The following is a 16039-nucleotide window of genomic DNA, read 5'->3' as shown; positions in this document are numbered from 1 at the left end:
CCAGGAGCCCAAATTCAGACCAAGAACAATAAAACCCACAGAAGAGGAGGGAGTTCAAAGGAGGAATCTTTATATTACCAAACTGCAGGGAGAGGAAGAGTACATATAAGTCATGATCTGCAAGATTAATCACAATCTGATGTGATCCAACCACCTCAGAGAAAACCAGTGTTGAGCTGCTGCAAGAGCTTTTGAAGCACAGCAGCTGTGTTCAAAGAGTTCTCGTGTATTCGGAGTGGGATCGCGAATCATTTTAGTCAGAGTTCAGAGCAGGATCGCAAATCATTTGAATCAGTTCGGGAGTTTCGGAGCGTGAATAATTTGAGTCGGTTCGGGAGTTCGAAGTGGGTTCACGAATCAGTTGAATCAGTTTGGGGATCGCGAATCATTTGTTCGGGAGTTCGGAGCGTGAATCATTTTAATCAGTTCGGGAGCTCGGAGCGGGATCGTGAATCAATTGAGTCAGTTTGGGGATCGCGAATCATTTGAGTCAGTTTGGGATTTCGGAGCGGGTTCGCGAATCATTTCAGTCAGTTTGGGGATCGCGAATCATTTGAATCAATTCGGGAGTTCGGAGCGGGTTCGTGAATTATTTGAATAAGTTCGGGAGTTAATAGCGGGTTCGCGAATCATCTATTACAGTTTCTTTCAATTGCTAAAGGAGAGTGGGCACAACTGAAGTCACATGTGCACAGCTGTAGTTCATATGGTCCAAACTCTAGTTCGTTTTACATTGCTTGAACACAGTTTTCAAAACTCTACACACTTATCCCATGACTTTAACCACAACACTGTGGATTTACAGCACTTTGTTCAAATGCTAACACACTGCTGTCAAAACTGTGAACCACACATTTCAAAACAGAATAGATTTCGAACACTGCTGATTGCAATTTCAGGATTAGCCCCTCAATTATTTGTTCGAATTACAGTATGTACTTTTAGTTTCTACCTTTTTTTTCTCATCACTGTAATTCTGTAAATTACAGACTATTGAAGCAAAGTGCTAATTTTCATTTACCTTAAAGAAATGTTATGTTCTAAAAAAATAAATAAATAATGTGAAAGAATGTCCCTCTTTCGAAGAAAATATTACTTAGCATGAAGTCACTGAAATTGTTCAAACTGTAAAGATGAAAAGCTTGTATTTTCTGTACTGGTGTTTGATGCTAGTGTTTTTTCCTCTCAGTGTGTTCTGAGTGACAGTATGTGTTATCTCAGTGAGGGTTGTGTGTAGTGTTTGGCTGCACTGAGCCTGTTTTGAGCCATGTGTTACGAGTTGTGTTGCTTGGAATGAGTTTTGCAGATGATGTGAACTGTTTAGCTCAGGTGACTGTTGCTAGTGCAGACTGTAGTAGTTAGAGTTTTGCACATGTAGCTCCAGTTGTGCTCACTGTCGTTTATCTATCGAAAAAACTGTAATAGTCTGACACTGGTGGTTAATTAAGCTGTCAACATAATGTTAAAAATGACCAAAAAACATAGAGAAAGAACAGCTGAGTCTTACCTGTGAAAGATAACACCCCGAGATCTGTTTTTATTATCGTGTGACGGTTTGTTGTAGTTGTCCAATCTGTCGATGAGTCACGTACGTTTTCTTCTGTCCTGATGTGAGAGTTATGAGAGTTGCCCGCTCCAATATGGCGGCGACGTTGACGTGCTGTCGAGCGGCCAATGAGGCGTCTAGGTATTTATATGTCTATGACCCAACCCGCTTTCTCTACCAAGTTAGTTCACTATTTCGCGCAGTTGCTGGGATGAATGGTTGAAGAAAGCTGACGAAAAGATGAAAAGGATTCTGAAAGGCAGCCAGACTACGATTTGTCATTGTTGGTGGACACCAGCCAAAAAAGAAAAAGAAAAATCATGACCAAACGGACGAACCTCTATTTCTAAGTTAACTGTTAAATTAGCTCAGCGTTTCTCAAACTGGTGGGGAATAAAGATATGACAAGTGGGGCTGACAAACAGGTTTTGTGCCCGTCATTTTAATTCCTTTATTTATTGACCATACACTCAAAACAAAACAAAGACAGATTTAAATGTAAGTCTTTTTTAACCTTTTCACATAAGTTTAAAAGTTTTTCAAGGCGACCACTATTGATCATATCGTTTTATGGTTCCCATGGAGAGGGGTCATTCATTGCTTGTCACACCGCAGCAACAATATAGCTCTGAATGACTGATGATCTGCTTTTATTTCATTTTTTATTTAAAATTTCAGAAATTTGTTAGCTATAGCAGGATATATCTGATATTCAGATTGTCAAATATGTGCAAGTGGATGTTTTGTTTGTTCAAACACCTTTATAACGATCGCACTATAGTTGAGCTATAGCGCAACGTATTTTAGGTATCTATCGTAAAATACCTAAAAAAAAAAAAATACGTACATTATTAGGAATTACCACCTCCGGCTCAATTTGAGATTGTTATTATTTTTTATACAGTGTTGTGTAATGTATTGAGAGTTGAATTGTGCATAATTTGCTGCATGAAGGTGCAGTGATGCAATTGATTAATCTTTAAGTTCTTTTTTGTTCTCCATAAGATATTGAACACGCACAAAAAATAAATGAAGTGGAAGCTGCCACTTCTGGCTAGTGCTTAAAAATTAATTTAGCTACTGTGTCAGTATGGCATAAATAGTCAAGTGAACAGCTGCATTTACGTTAAGTAGCCTAAATCAGTAAAAGTATCACAATGTGTTTCTAATACAGGAATGCAAAATTAGAATGTTACCTTTTACACAAGAAAATTATTAACTAAATAAATAAATTAATAAATATGCCGCAAGTTTACCCCCCATGGTAGACCCAAAGTTACGCCCTTGAGTGTTTCAAGTGCGAAGTGAATTATTGTACACTGCAGTCGATCAAGTTTCTCCAGTGTCCAAAATACACTTAATGACGCCTATTTCTGTATAATAGGGATATAGTCTGCAGTAGATCTCTCAATTAGAGTATTCATTATGATGTCACACATACAATTATTGTGCGTAAAACAAAAACACAGTAATATATTAGTGGCTTGAATACGTTTTCCATTGCACCTATACCATTAACCCACGTTTACATACACATTAGATAATGATACCATGTTTCATGAATGAGTTCTCTGCATTCACAGAGTCAAAGTTAAGTTGAAATCAACTGAGAGAGATTTTATTTTATAAAGTCTTCATTCTTATTTCACAATTACAATGACCATAAATTCGGAAAGTGAAAGAAAAGAAAAGAAAAGAAAAGTGAGAGTGAAGTTTCAAGAAGTAGCAAACACATAACAGACAGTCTATGTAAAATCAATACAAGACAACATCTTTACATATTTCTGATGTCAAATAATAAAAATATAATAAAAATCAGTCCCTCGCTAAAATATTGAATAGTGATTTAAAATCTGCCATATATATACTGTTATTAATATTTAATATTTTAAGACCCCTTGGGAGTCTACAATGGAGTGTACAATCATCAGCCATCTATCATGGCATCAGTGATGGTGGCATCTTTTTCCAGGTTCTCTGTGATTTTCTTGCCGACCAGTTTGAAGATGTTCTCTGGTCTCACACCCTGCGGTTCGGCCACTTTTACTGTCATCATGTCGAGAGTTAATATCTCGCCCTTCTGCAAGGGTTTCCGGGCCACTACCGACTTACCCAACTGCAAGAAAGGACACAAACTGTTATTTAAACACATCTGATCACTTCAAAAGCCTCCTGCTGCTAAATCTGTCACAATGAGGGTTGTGTCTGACCTTGCTGTGACAGGAAGCCTCACAGGGCAGCATCTGTTTGATTGGCGAGCCCATTGCCATCTCAACCGTCCTGATGGCTCTCACCAGCTCCGCCAGCTCAGCCGGCTCCAGTGAAGCTGCGTGGTCACTGCCTTTCCAGGTCTTATCCAGGGTCACATGACGCTCCAGGACCTTCGCCCCGAGTGCCACAGCAGCCACAGACACATGGATGCCCGTCTCATGTCCAGAGTATCCAATGGGAATGTCCGGAAACACCTTCTGGAACTCCTGCAATAGGAAATGTGAAATAGAAAGATTCCAAACTACTCATTAATTAGATAGAATTCTTGCTATATAAGGATTCAAGATCAGTGGGTCAGTACTCAAGATCAAGACAAATATTGCAAAATAAATGGCAAAATAAATAAACTGTATGAACAGTTGTGCTATAGATGATATAGAGTGAAATGCAGGGAATTTACTAGTATAGAGGTGGTAACATATAAATATAAGGATATAAGTGGGGAACATTTAACTGTTCATGAGGTAGGTTGCCTGGGGGAAGAAACTGATCTTGTGCCTGGTTCTCCTGGTTATTGATAAAAAATATCCTTTAAATTTAGTCAGTATCTGGTTTTACTAAATTAAACCAAATATTTAAACATTTAAAAAATTCAATTTGCATATAATTTTTTTTCTGTCTTACAGGGATCAGACTGAGGTTGACGTGCTCTATCGGCAGTGGATAAGCGCTGGTGCACTGCAAGAAAGTGAAATTGGGATTGTGCTTCTTAACGGTTTGGTAAACACAGTGCATGGTCTCCATCGACTGCATTCCACTAGATATCACCATGGGACGACCTACAAAAAAACAAGCCAAAAATATTAGTTTGGTTAACATTAAAAATACATTCTCTGCAGACTTTATATATGCAGGCATCTGCAGAAACTAACTGCAAGAATGAAAATCCAGAAAGTCCACGTCAGGATTTGTAGGTTTCATTCTCTCAGCTCTCTGGCCAATCAGCACTAAGAGATTTTGCTGGTAGCCTTCTCCAGAATAACTGACTTCAAATGCACATGGGAAGCTACTGTTATTCAGTTCTCTGTTCTGCTTGAACTTTTCTTATATTCGCACAGTTTGGATAGCTTCTTGTGACCTTTAATTCATCTGAGGAACATCAACTTCTGAAAATCTCTACTGATTTTTCATTTCAAAAGGCTGTCAGCTTCAGCGAGTTTTACCTTTTTTGGCTGTTTTCTCCAGGTAAGGGATGTTGTTGGTGTCTGCTGAGGCAACTTTGAAAAACGGCACATTGATTTCATGAAGAAATTCAATTGCCATCTGACAGAGATAGGGAGAGGAAAAGTTAAGAGATGCATTTGAGTCTACTTGGTTTTGGAGGGACATTAAATAACCACATGCATATATTCTCTGGCTTTAAATTTGAAATGTTCTGCATTTGTTCACCTCATCCATCCCTGATGCTGTAAAGAAGATGCCGATGTCATTGGCGTACTGCTGCAGTTCTCTGTACTGCTGGTGACTGAACTCCAGATGATGCTTGTGAGCCCCGTAGGTCGGCCCCCAGGCGTGAGGGGACGTGTAGGGACGCTCCAGAGCGTGTTTGGTGAATCTGTGTTCGATCTCACTCTTTTGAAACTTGGCACAATCAGCTCCACAGTCCTGCGTGGAGACAAAATGAGAAGTAGAGGTGTATTTGGTGATTATGGTGATCAGACATCCTCATTTTTTCCCAGATGTGTCCTGAACGGGATTTCTAAAATGCCTTGAATGTCCAAATTTTGGCTTTGTTTCCTATCGACATGCTCTGTATAGTTAGGGTCTGTATAGCTTACATGTTTTTACTCTTACTTTGCGTTGCTTTGACAGTTCTCTGTAAATCTGTAAATGATATACTATGCCTGCATGCTATTGGTCAAAACTACTTTTCAGTCATTGGGAATATAGGGAAGCAAGTCGAAACCGAAGCCTATTATACAGTTTAAAAATCCTGGCACTGAAAAAGATAACGCACATTTACCTAATTGACTGTAACCTTAAAAATAAAGGTTCTTCACTGGCATTGAGGGTTACACGAAGAACCTTTAACATACGTGGGACCTTTCAATCCAACAAAAAGTACTTTAAAGTGAAACAAGAGGTTCTTTAGATTTTTTTATTAAAACCATTTTAATAAAATGGTTCTTTTAAGAACTGTTCAATGAACGGTTCTTTGGGGAAGCAAAAATGGCTCTTTTATGGCATCACTGCAAAATCCCACTTTTGGTATCTTTCTCTTTTAGTGTATAAGAAGTGGAGTCTCCCATCTAAAATTGAAAAGTTTTAAATTTGATGTGTGACTTGTGTGACTTTTACAGCTCAAGTCATTGATCTGTTTAAGGAATATAAATATTTAGATTACAGAGCATAAACAAAAAATTAAGAAAAAAAAAAATCCTTACTATTTCCTAACTTTAGTTTCCCTTTTTACCCTTCCCTTTATTTTGAAACTTGCGAAGAACTCGCTATCAGACTGCACATCTGATAAAGCATTACTTTACCTTTGCCATTCTGATCATTTTTTTGGCGATTTCTATGTCCCCTTGATGGTTCTGTCCAATCTCAGCGATGATAAAACAAGGGTTGGAGCCTCCAATTTTTCTTCCAGGACAAAGTTCAAACTCAGCAGCCATTTTATACTTAACTGATTTATGATTGAGAGCCTGGAGATGTGATCACTAGTGCGCTGGCATCAAGCAAAAGGGGCCAGAAAGGAGGGCACGCTATAATTTAAAGAGATACAAGTGCTCCTCCCTAACCAACACCAACCCCTGTCCACACATAGAATCACACATGATCACGCTGTTGTTGAACTTTGAGCACACAAGGCTGTAAAATATAAAGTAGCGAATTAGTATGTATCAGTTCCACACCTGCCAATTTATATAGCATTGTACCCACAGATGACTTTAAATGAAATTTAATTTAAAATTTTAAATGTTCACTTTATGAAATAAACATACAGTTTTATTGATATGGTTCTAAATGATTTGTAACTGCACATTATATGGTTGGATTGGAAATTTTGGACATTAAATCAAAATTTACCAGAAGGTATTTATGGAAGCCTTTATTAAAAATATAAAAAAATAATATGAAAATTATTTTTCTAAGTTCTAAATAAGACAATGATTACTGAAGTGATTTTTACTTTTTTTTTTTTTAAATGTAGGTTTAATTTAATGTTACTTGTCTTTTTTTTTTTGGAATTTAACCTTTTGAAAAATTGATTCTACACCAGTTGTTTCAGTGTAGGTTTCTCTCTCCTCTCCGCTTCTATTCGTAATCTTTTATTTTCATACAGATAAGCAAAGTGGTATCGACACACTGCCATTTCTGCTTGCGTGACATGAAATCCATGCTCTCTTTTACTTTATTTTTGAGTAAATCCTATGACGGTTGAGAGAGCTCAAAGCGCTGCATGCAAAATAGAAAAAGCAAATAGAAAAAGCACCAGCAAATCCAGAAAACATCTTCATCAGTTGTACAGCAGGCGCTGCAAATGCTTACTACGCAAACAAATAAAGAATATTATTTGCATCACATTTCTTTCTTTGGTTGTGTTGTTAGTATTTGCAGTGTGTTTGTTGTCAAATTGATGAAGTAGTTTTCTTAATGTTGAGCTCTCTCGGACACGATATACCTCATTCAAGCAGTGACCAGTGACAGAAGGTGTGACCAAACCAAATTAGCTAGTTACAAAAATTTGTATTGTAAATATGGGAGTGAGTTGAGCCCATAAATTTAGATGAAGCCACCTGTCGACTTGTAATGTTGACTTTGAAAGACTGATCCACAGTAAAAGGCAAATTTGCTTTAACTCTCCTGTTGTGTTGAAATCCAGGTACAAGCCATTCGTTTTCATATAATTTAATTTGCAAAAAAAAAAAAAAAAAAAAAAAAAATGCAGAAAACCTTTGTTGTAGCTTTTCAGAGAATAAAGGAACTCCTATTGTGTAAAAAAAGGGACAGTTTAACTGAGAAACAATTAGATGAAGGAACAGCAGAAGACAAGTCTTTTTTTTTCAAGTAAAGTTTGAGTCTCAAACTTCATAAGTGTTGAGTTTTTGCAAATTGCATGAAACCAGTGAAGGATGAAAACCAATGCATGCATGCATTTCACAAAAGTTGTAACCATTTTTGTACAGACTTTTCTAAAATGCATCCATGTGTGAAAACTTTGCATACACAGTCATGACCCTAAATGAGAAACAGTCACACAATTTCAAGAAGAAATAATTTGTTTAACCATTTTTAAAAAATATTTCTCAAATCTGCACATGCATCAATTTTCTCCCATCAATATTTTCACAACATATTTTCATATTTTATATGCACACAGTTACCTTTACATCAAACATATTTTAATAGAAAACACAGGCTACAAAAAGATGATCCTAAATAGCTAATGTAAAAATAATGACTGGCCTCCCTAGTTGATCTGGACCGTAGGGATTATCATAACGCAATGTCATATCTGTAGTAGTCAACATCCAACTTGAAGGACATGTTCTAAATGACAAGATGCATGCTAGTTTGATGTGAGCTAACCACTGCACTGTTCCTATTCGAGAACCTGGAGTCATATATATATATATATATATATATAGATTATATATATATATATATAGATTATATGTAGCTTTGAGGTAGGGTAGCTGATTTCAGAGATGCTAGCAATAGCAAGCTAGCTGTACTTTATCAGTGTCTTAATAGCCACTTAAAGCAAAAGCATTCACACTCTCAAAATGGACCTGGTGTCACTGCTGGTAACACGGTATATTGTAAAAATTATTTTTCAAATCCTTATTGGAGTATGTTTCACAAGAAAATACTATTTCTGTCTTTCTACTTAAAATGCATGTTTATTCAATGTCCTACTTGCTGTTTCTTTGTAACTATTTATTAAATTTACTAGAAATTTTGGAGTGAATTTTTTTTTTTAATGTATTAAATGTATTGCTAGATTTTGCACTTGCAACCCCAATTAGGCATTTGACCACTGCAGCTGATATTATTATTGATTCTGTGCTATAAGTGTCTGACCAGCTGGGAATAGCACATTAGTGTAATATACATAGATATCTTTTTTTTTTTTTACTCAACTCACTTTATTTCTAGAGCACTTTCAAAAACCACAATGGGCACCAAAGTGCTGTACATGGAAGAGAAAAATAAATACAATACTTATACATACAAATTACAACACATTATTAAAAGCCAAAGAAAATAAATGTTTTTAACATCCTCTGAAAAGACCCTTGAGTAGGAGTTGTTTTTAAGGGGTAGCCATGGAAAAAGCTCTATCTCCTTTACATTTCAAATGTGATCGAGGAATCATCAGGGACAGTTAATCCTTAGAGCGAAGAGATCTCAAAGGTTGATGTAGACAAATTAAACCGGAAACATACTCTGGTGCCAAGCCATGGAGAGATTTGAAAACATATAACAACACTTTATATTGAATTCTTTATTGAATCATAACCAATACGTTTTTTTCTTTCTTTTAGGTTTGATGGATTTTCAAAGTAACTTGAAAGTAAACTAATTAGTAATCTGATTACATTTTATATGCAGTAATCAGTTATGTAATCAAATTACAATTTTCAAGTATTAATCAGTAATTTTTAATCTATTACTTTTCACTTAACCAACACTGCTGGCCAGCATCATGAGTTCAGCTTTACATATACAGTAAAGGAAAGTCAAGTCAGTTCACCTTTATTTATACAGTGCTTCATACAAAACCAGCATGGCATGGTTTTATTTCAGACTGCAACACAGATGCAGACGACTTGTCTGTTTCCAGTGGTCTTGTTCTGATGGCTGTCTGGTTGATGAGATCTTCGCAGGGGAACTGTTTCTGGGGCTCATCTAGTTGATGTGGTTTCTGGATGAGGTGAACTAAAGCGTGCAGGGCAACCACCCAATAAAGCATTACAATAATCCAACTTTGAGATCATGAACGCATGAATAAACATCGTAATTAAGATAAGTCTTTGAGATAGGACAATGTAAACTATACATAAAAAGTGTGTGCCAGTTCCAAAATGTATATCTAAATGAGTACTGTAACAACATAAAAGCTCTCTTTTTTATTTTCCAAGCCATAAAATGGATCACAAGGTTGACAGAAATATGCTCTTTGTTTGCCAACCGTGTTCTTGGTTGCACATCAACAGTACGCATGAAAGATGTCTCTCCTGAAGAGATAAAACAGGTGTGTTTGATAAGGAACAATTATATAACTCACTGTGACGGTTATTCGATCAAGTGCTATAGGATTTGTTCTCAATAGTCCACATGTCTAAGATAGGAATAGAAAGTTGAAGGAAGTTGATAAACAACATTTCCATTGAGACCTGTTCTCACACCATAACAATAAGTGTGAAGTTTTAAAACATTTTATCCTTCCTTAACCCTCCAACTGTAAATTCAAATTTGAAAGCTATTTATTTCTTCCTGAAATTGTGTGGCTGTTTCTCATAGGCTTATGAATGTGCATTCAAAGTTCTGACACATGTACACATGTATTTTGGATAGGCTGCACAAAAACTGCATAATAACTAATTTATTCTCTTAAAATAAACATAATATTATCATTATATTTTTCAAATTAATTAACATTTAAAAAAAAAATCAAATTCACCGTTCTCGTACCAACAAATACATACACAATTATGTTGAAATACCTGTCTTGTAAAGTATCCTTGAAAAATTTAAGTTTATGTCTCAAGTGAAAGTAAACAGTTGAAAAAGAAATCGGATGAGTATAATTATAATGGATGCATTGTCTCTTAAAGTGACTGCGCCTAATTTACCATCTGAAGTAATGTTAATCCAAGAAAATGAAAGAAAGAAAATCACTCACTGCTCTTGACTGAATTACTTTGAGGTTTTAACAAGAATTAATCCACAGTCAAACCCACAAATTATTCACACTCTTGACATCATTTTTGATATTATTATTTATTTTTTATTAGTGGGTGCAGGACACTATAGTTCATTTATGTATGTGATTATAGCAAAATAAACTGTGACATATTATACCCCAAAAGAAGACTACCAGTAAACCAAGTAAATATTTTACACTAGCAGTTGTCTGAATTTTAGGTTCCATAGCCTTCCTTTCTTTGAAAGTTATCTGACATTATCAAGATGAATTCTGACACAGTTTAACTCGGAGTTCTTGTAATATTTTATTACCATTTTCTAATCTATAGCAAAGCAAATAAACTGATAATGATAATTATTTTTTACTTTAATTTTTACAGTGCAAACGCAGTGCTATTTTACATTTGATTAATTCAATTCAATTCAATTCAATTCAAGTTTATTTGTATAGCGCTTTTTACAAAACAAATCGTTACAAAGCAACTTTACATAAAATTATGTTTCTACAATATTTAGTAGTAGCTAGTAGTTTGTGCACATTTGACAGGATTTTAGAAAAAATAATAATAATAATAGTACAAGACGTAGTCAGCTAGACGATGAACTATCAATATTATTAATTAAGTTATTATATGATTCAGTCACACATTTAGCAATAATTGTTAGTTCTGTTTGTTGATTCAGGGTTAGCATCATCTGAGGTCCTCTGAGGGTCAGCATCATCTCTTCTCAGGTGTTCTGGATCCAGACTGGAGCTTGTGTAAATCCTAGTTAGCACGGGATGTAAATCCCGTGGCGAAACATAGAAACAAAATACAGACATCATTAGCATAGCTGCTGATCTAACAAAGTAAAATTAGTTTAACCCAAGCTAATGAATAAAAAGCACCTTTGATCAGATGCAACTACACTCACAATTTAAAAGATACATTATTTGAATGCTTGGCGAAAGAGATGTGTTTTTAATCTAGATTTAAACAGAGAGAGTGTGTCTGAACCCCGAACATTATCAGGAAGGCTATTCCAGAGTTTGGGAGCCAAATGTGAGAAAGCTCTACCTCCTTTAGAGGACTTCGCTATCCTAGGAACTACCAAAAGTCCAGCGTTTTGTGACCTTAGGGTGCGTGATGGGTTGTAACGTGGTAGAAGGCTAGTTAGGTACGCAGGAGCTAAACCATTTAGGGCCTTATAGGTAAGTAATGATAATTTGTAACTGATACAGAATTTAATAGGTAGCCAGTGCAGAGACTGTAAAATTGGGGTAATATGATCATATTTTCTTGACCTCGTAAGGACTCTAGCTGCTGCATTTTGGACTACCTGTAGCTTGTTTATTGACGAAGCAGGACAACCACCTAGAAGTGCATTACAATAGTCCAGTCTAGAGGTCATGAATGCATGAACTAGCTTTTCTGCATCAGAAACAGATAACATGTTTCGTAGCTTGGCAATGTTTCTAAGATGGAAGAATGCAGTTTTTGTAACATTGGAAATATGATTTTCAAAAGACAAATTGCTGTCTAATATAACACCCAGATTTCTGACTGTAGAGGAAGTAACAGTACATCCATCTAGTTGCAGATTGTAATCTACAAGATTCTGTGTAGTGTTTTTTGGTCCAATAATTAGTATCTCTGTCTTATCTGAATTTAATTGGAGAAAATTATTTGTCATCCAGTCTTTTAAATTTTTAACACACTCTGTTAGCTTAGATAATTGGGAAGTTTCATCTGGTCTCGTTGAGATATATAGCTGAGTATCATCAGCATAACAGTGGAAGCTAATTCCATATTTTCTAATAATATTACCAAGGGGCAACATGTATATTGAAAATAGAAGGGGACCTAGGACGGATCCTTGTGGCACTCCATATTTTACTGATGATAAATGAGATGACTCCCCATTTAAGTAAACAAAATGGTAGCGATCGGACAGGTAGGATCTAAACCATCTTAGAGCCTGCCCTTGAATACCTGTATAGTTTTGTAATCGATCTATGAGTATGTCATGATCTATGGTGTCGAACGCAGCACTAAGATCAAGTAAGACTAGAAATGAGATGCAGCCTTGGTCTGACGCAAGGAGCAGGTCATTTGTAATTTTAACAAGTGCAGTTTCTGTGCTATGGTGGGGCCTAAAACCTGACTGAAATTCTTCATACAGATCATTTTTATGTAGGAAGGTGCTCAATTGAGCAGACACAACTTTTTCTAAAATTTTAGACATAAATGGAAGATTTGAAATAGGCCTATAATTTGCCAGTACACTAGGATCTAGTTTTGGTTTCTTAATAAGAGGCTTGATAACCGCCAGCTTGAATGGTTTTGGGACGTGTCCTATAGATAACGACGAGTTTATGATATTGAGAAGCGGTTCTTCGGCTACAGGTAACAGCTCTTTCAGTAATTTAGTGGGTACAGGATCTAATAAACATGTTGTTGGTTTAGATACAGTGATAAGTTTATTTAGCTCTTCCTGTCCTATGGTTGTAAAGCACTGCAGTTTATCTTTGGGTGCGATGGATGAAACTGAAGTGTTCGATGCTGTAGAATCTACATTCGCTATTGTATTTCTAATGTTATCTATTTTATCAGTGAAGAAATTCATAAAGTCATTACTATTTAACGTTGGTGGAATATTTGAATCAGGTGGCGTCTGGTAATTTGTTAACTTAAATAAAAACCTTGGATTGTTTTGGTTATTTTCAATGAGTTTGTGTATATGCTCTGCCCTAGCAGTTTTTAGAGCCTGTCTATAGCTGGACATACTGTATTTCCATGCAATTCTAAAAACTTCCAAGTAAGTTTTTCTCCATTTGCATTCAAGACTACGAGTTACTTTCTTGAGAGAGTGAGTATTACTGTTATACCATGGTACAGTACGTTTTTCTCTAACTTTTTTCAATTTGATTGGGGCAACAGCTTCTAATGTATTAGAGAAAATAGTGCCCATGTTGTCAGTAATTTCGTCTAATTCATGTGTATTTTTGGGTACAAATAGCAGTTGAGATAGATCAGGCAGGTTATTTGCGAATCTTTCTTTGGTGAAAAATCCAAAACTAGTGATAGCGAGGCGCTCTGATTGTTTTTGTTGTAGAATACAATAGAGGATATATTCACGCGTTATATAGACGGAAACGATGATGTATAAAATTGATTTTTAAGTTAAAAATAGTCAATGAAAAGAAGATAGTGACGGAGCTCAAACGCATTCAGTTTCTGTACCTGGACCTACAAACTTGAAAAAAACTTAAACACTGTATAAATAGAACAAAAAATCAATTGAATGAACATACAAATTAAACAATTTCAAATAAGGCCCACTGGTACGACCTGCACTGGGGCCCCGCTGGCCCCAGCAACGGCCCTGAGTAAAAGACTTGGAGAACTACTGCTGCACAATGCTGACCATGATAAGAAATAAGGATGTTCCCTTATCACTCAGTGACTTGTGAGGACAAAGTATAAGATTAAACATTAATACATAATCATCAGTTAGGATAAGGAGTAATGACTACTGAATTTGTGCTAAAATAGAATAGAAAGAATAGAAAGAGCTGTTTTCGTAGAGTTCTCCAGGCCAATCTTGTCGTCGAGGCCTACGTGCCACGTTAAGGTTTTGAGACGTCAGATTCTTATCATCTAATTAAAATGAAGAGATTTTAAAGAATAAAAGTTATTCGAATTTTATCATGATTCATCAATGTTCCATTCTCAGAATCACTCAAAAGTGTATTAACAAACTTTACTGATGCCTTTGTTAAATTGATTTCATAAAATGTCTTGCAAGTCAAAGGGGTTGAATATTTTTGATTAAATTAAATTAAATTAAATTTATGCATTTAGCAGACGCTTTTATCCAAAGCGACTTACAGTGCATTCAGGCTGTCAATTTTTACCTATCATGTGTTCCCGGGAAAATCGAAATAGTGATGGCCGATTCGTGAACGAATCGTTCAATTTAACCGGTTCTTCTTAGTGAACCGGTTGAACCAGTTCACCAAATCGAACTGAATCGTTTGAAACGGTTCACGTCTCCAATAAGCATAAATCCACAAATTACTTAAGCTGTTAACTTTTTTAACGTGACTGACACTCCCTCTGAGTCAGAATAAACCAATATCCCGGGGTAATCCATTTACTCAAACAGTACACTGAATGAAATGCTGTGAAGACCGAACTGAAGATGAACACTGATCCGAGCCAGATAATGAACAAACACGCCCACTGCTGGAGCAGTTCTCGTTCTCGAGTCAAGAACCGGTTGCTTCGGTGTTCGGATCACCAGTACACTCAACCGAGAATCGTTTCTGTCGGACGCGTCCGATTTGAGAACCGATGAGCTGATTCTCGTTCTCGAGTCAAGAACCGGTTGCTTCGGTTTTCGGATCACCAGTACACTCAACCGAGAATCGTTTCTGTCGGACGCGTCCGAATTGAGAACCGATGAACTGATGATACTGCGCATGCGTGTAATTTTGTAAGTATTTTGTTAAACATCGGAAAGTGTGATAAAGTAACTATATTTTATTTTGATTTTTTTTTAATTATTTTTTTTAGATTAATGTTTCCAATCTGTATATTGTATATGTATAGGCCAAATGGGTTTTCAGGGAAGTTGGACAATAATTAAGACTCTAAAGACTCTTATGTTTAATAGGAATAAGGGATGATTTATGAGATATCTGTACTGTATTTATAGTTAATGATGACATTCACAAATTGAGTTTGTAGTAAACAGAACATGAACACGAGTAGAGCAGCTGATGACACTGAACTGCAGCACGTGCCGGTTAGAGCGATTCTCGTTCTCGAGTCAAGAACCGGTTGCATCGGTTTTCGGATCATCAGTACACTCAACCGAGAATCGTTTCTGTCGGACGCGTCCGAATTGAGAACCGATGAACTGATGATACTGCGCATGCGCGATTCAGCGTGAAGCCAACTGACTCACAGCATGTCTCTGAACCGAAGGGATTCTTTTGGTGATTGATTCTGATTCTGTACTAGTAGTTATGAGCGGGTGTTTTGAGGGCTTGGAGGAAGGGCAATCTGGCGAAACGTAAGTTAATTTAATAACAAATACATCGCAATGGATTATGTTTAGTTTAGTAAGTGGATCATGGTTTCTGTATTTGGGTGTTGTTGCAAAACTCAAATGTAAACTTTTCATGATTATGAGGTTTTAACTGACTAAAGTTATGATTACTGACTTTATATATTTGAATGTTTGGTAGATGCCATTACGTGACGCCATTACGTCATCGCCAATGACGTCATTACGTCGAGCGTGAAAGAACCGATGAACCGGTTTTTTCAACCGGTTTATTGAATCGAACCGTCCGAA

The 16039-nt window shown here is 36.3% G+C and overlaps 1 protein-coding gene across 1 annotated transcript; it reads right to left on the bottom strand.

The window, feature by feature from the left end:
* Positions 1–3131: 3131 nt before the first annotated feature.
* Positions 3132–6432, bottom strand: LOC113066556 (sialic acid synthase-like). The gene is made up of 6 exons (XM_026238448.1): positions 6301–6432; positions 5207–5422; positions 4981–5080; positions 4442–4596; positions 3757–4023; positions 3132–3662 (listed from the first exon to the last, which is right to left on the bottom strand). Exons 1-6 carry the CDS (start codon positions 6430–6432, stop codon positions 3474–3476), a joined length of 1059 nt encoding a protein of 352 aa, XP_026094233.1. The 3' UTR covers positions 3132–3473.
* Positions 6433–16039: the final 9607 nt, after the last annotated feature.

The sequence above is a fragment of the Carassius auratus genome, chromosome 50 (assembly GCF_003368295.1).
Source record: "Carassius auratus strain Wakin chromosome 50, ASM336829v1, whole genome shotgun sequence".
In the NCBI taxonomy this organism is placed as follows: domain Eukaryota; kingdom Metazoa; phylum Chordata; class Actinopteri; order Cypriniformes; family Cyprinidae; genus Carassius; species Carassius auratus.
Note: the sequence above shows the minus strand (reverse complement) of the source record. Positions and strands in the feature narration are given on the sequence as shown.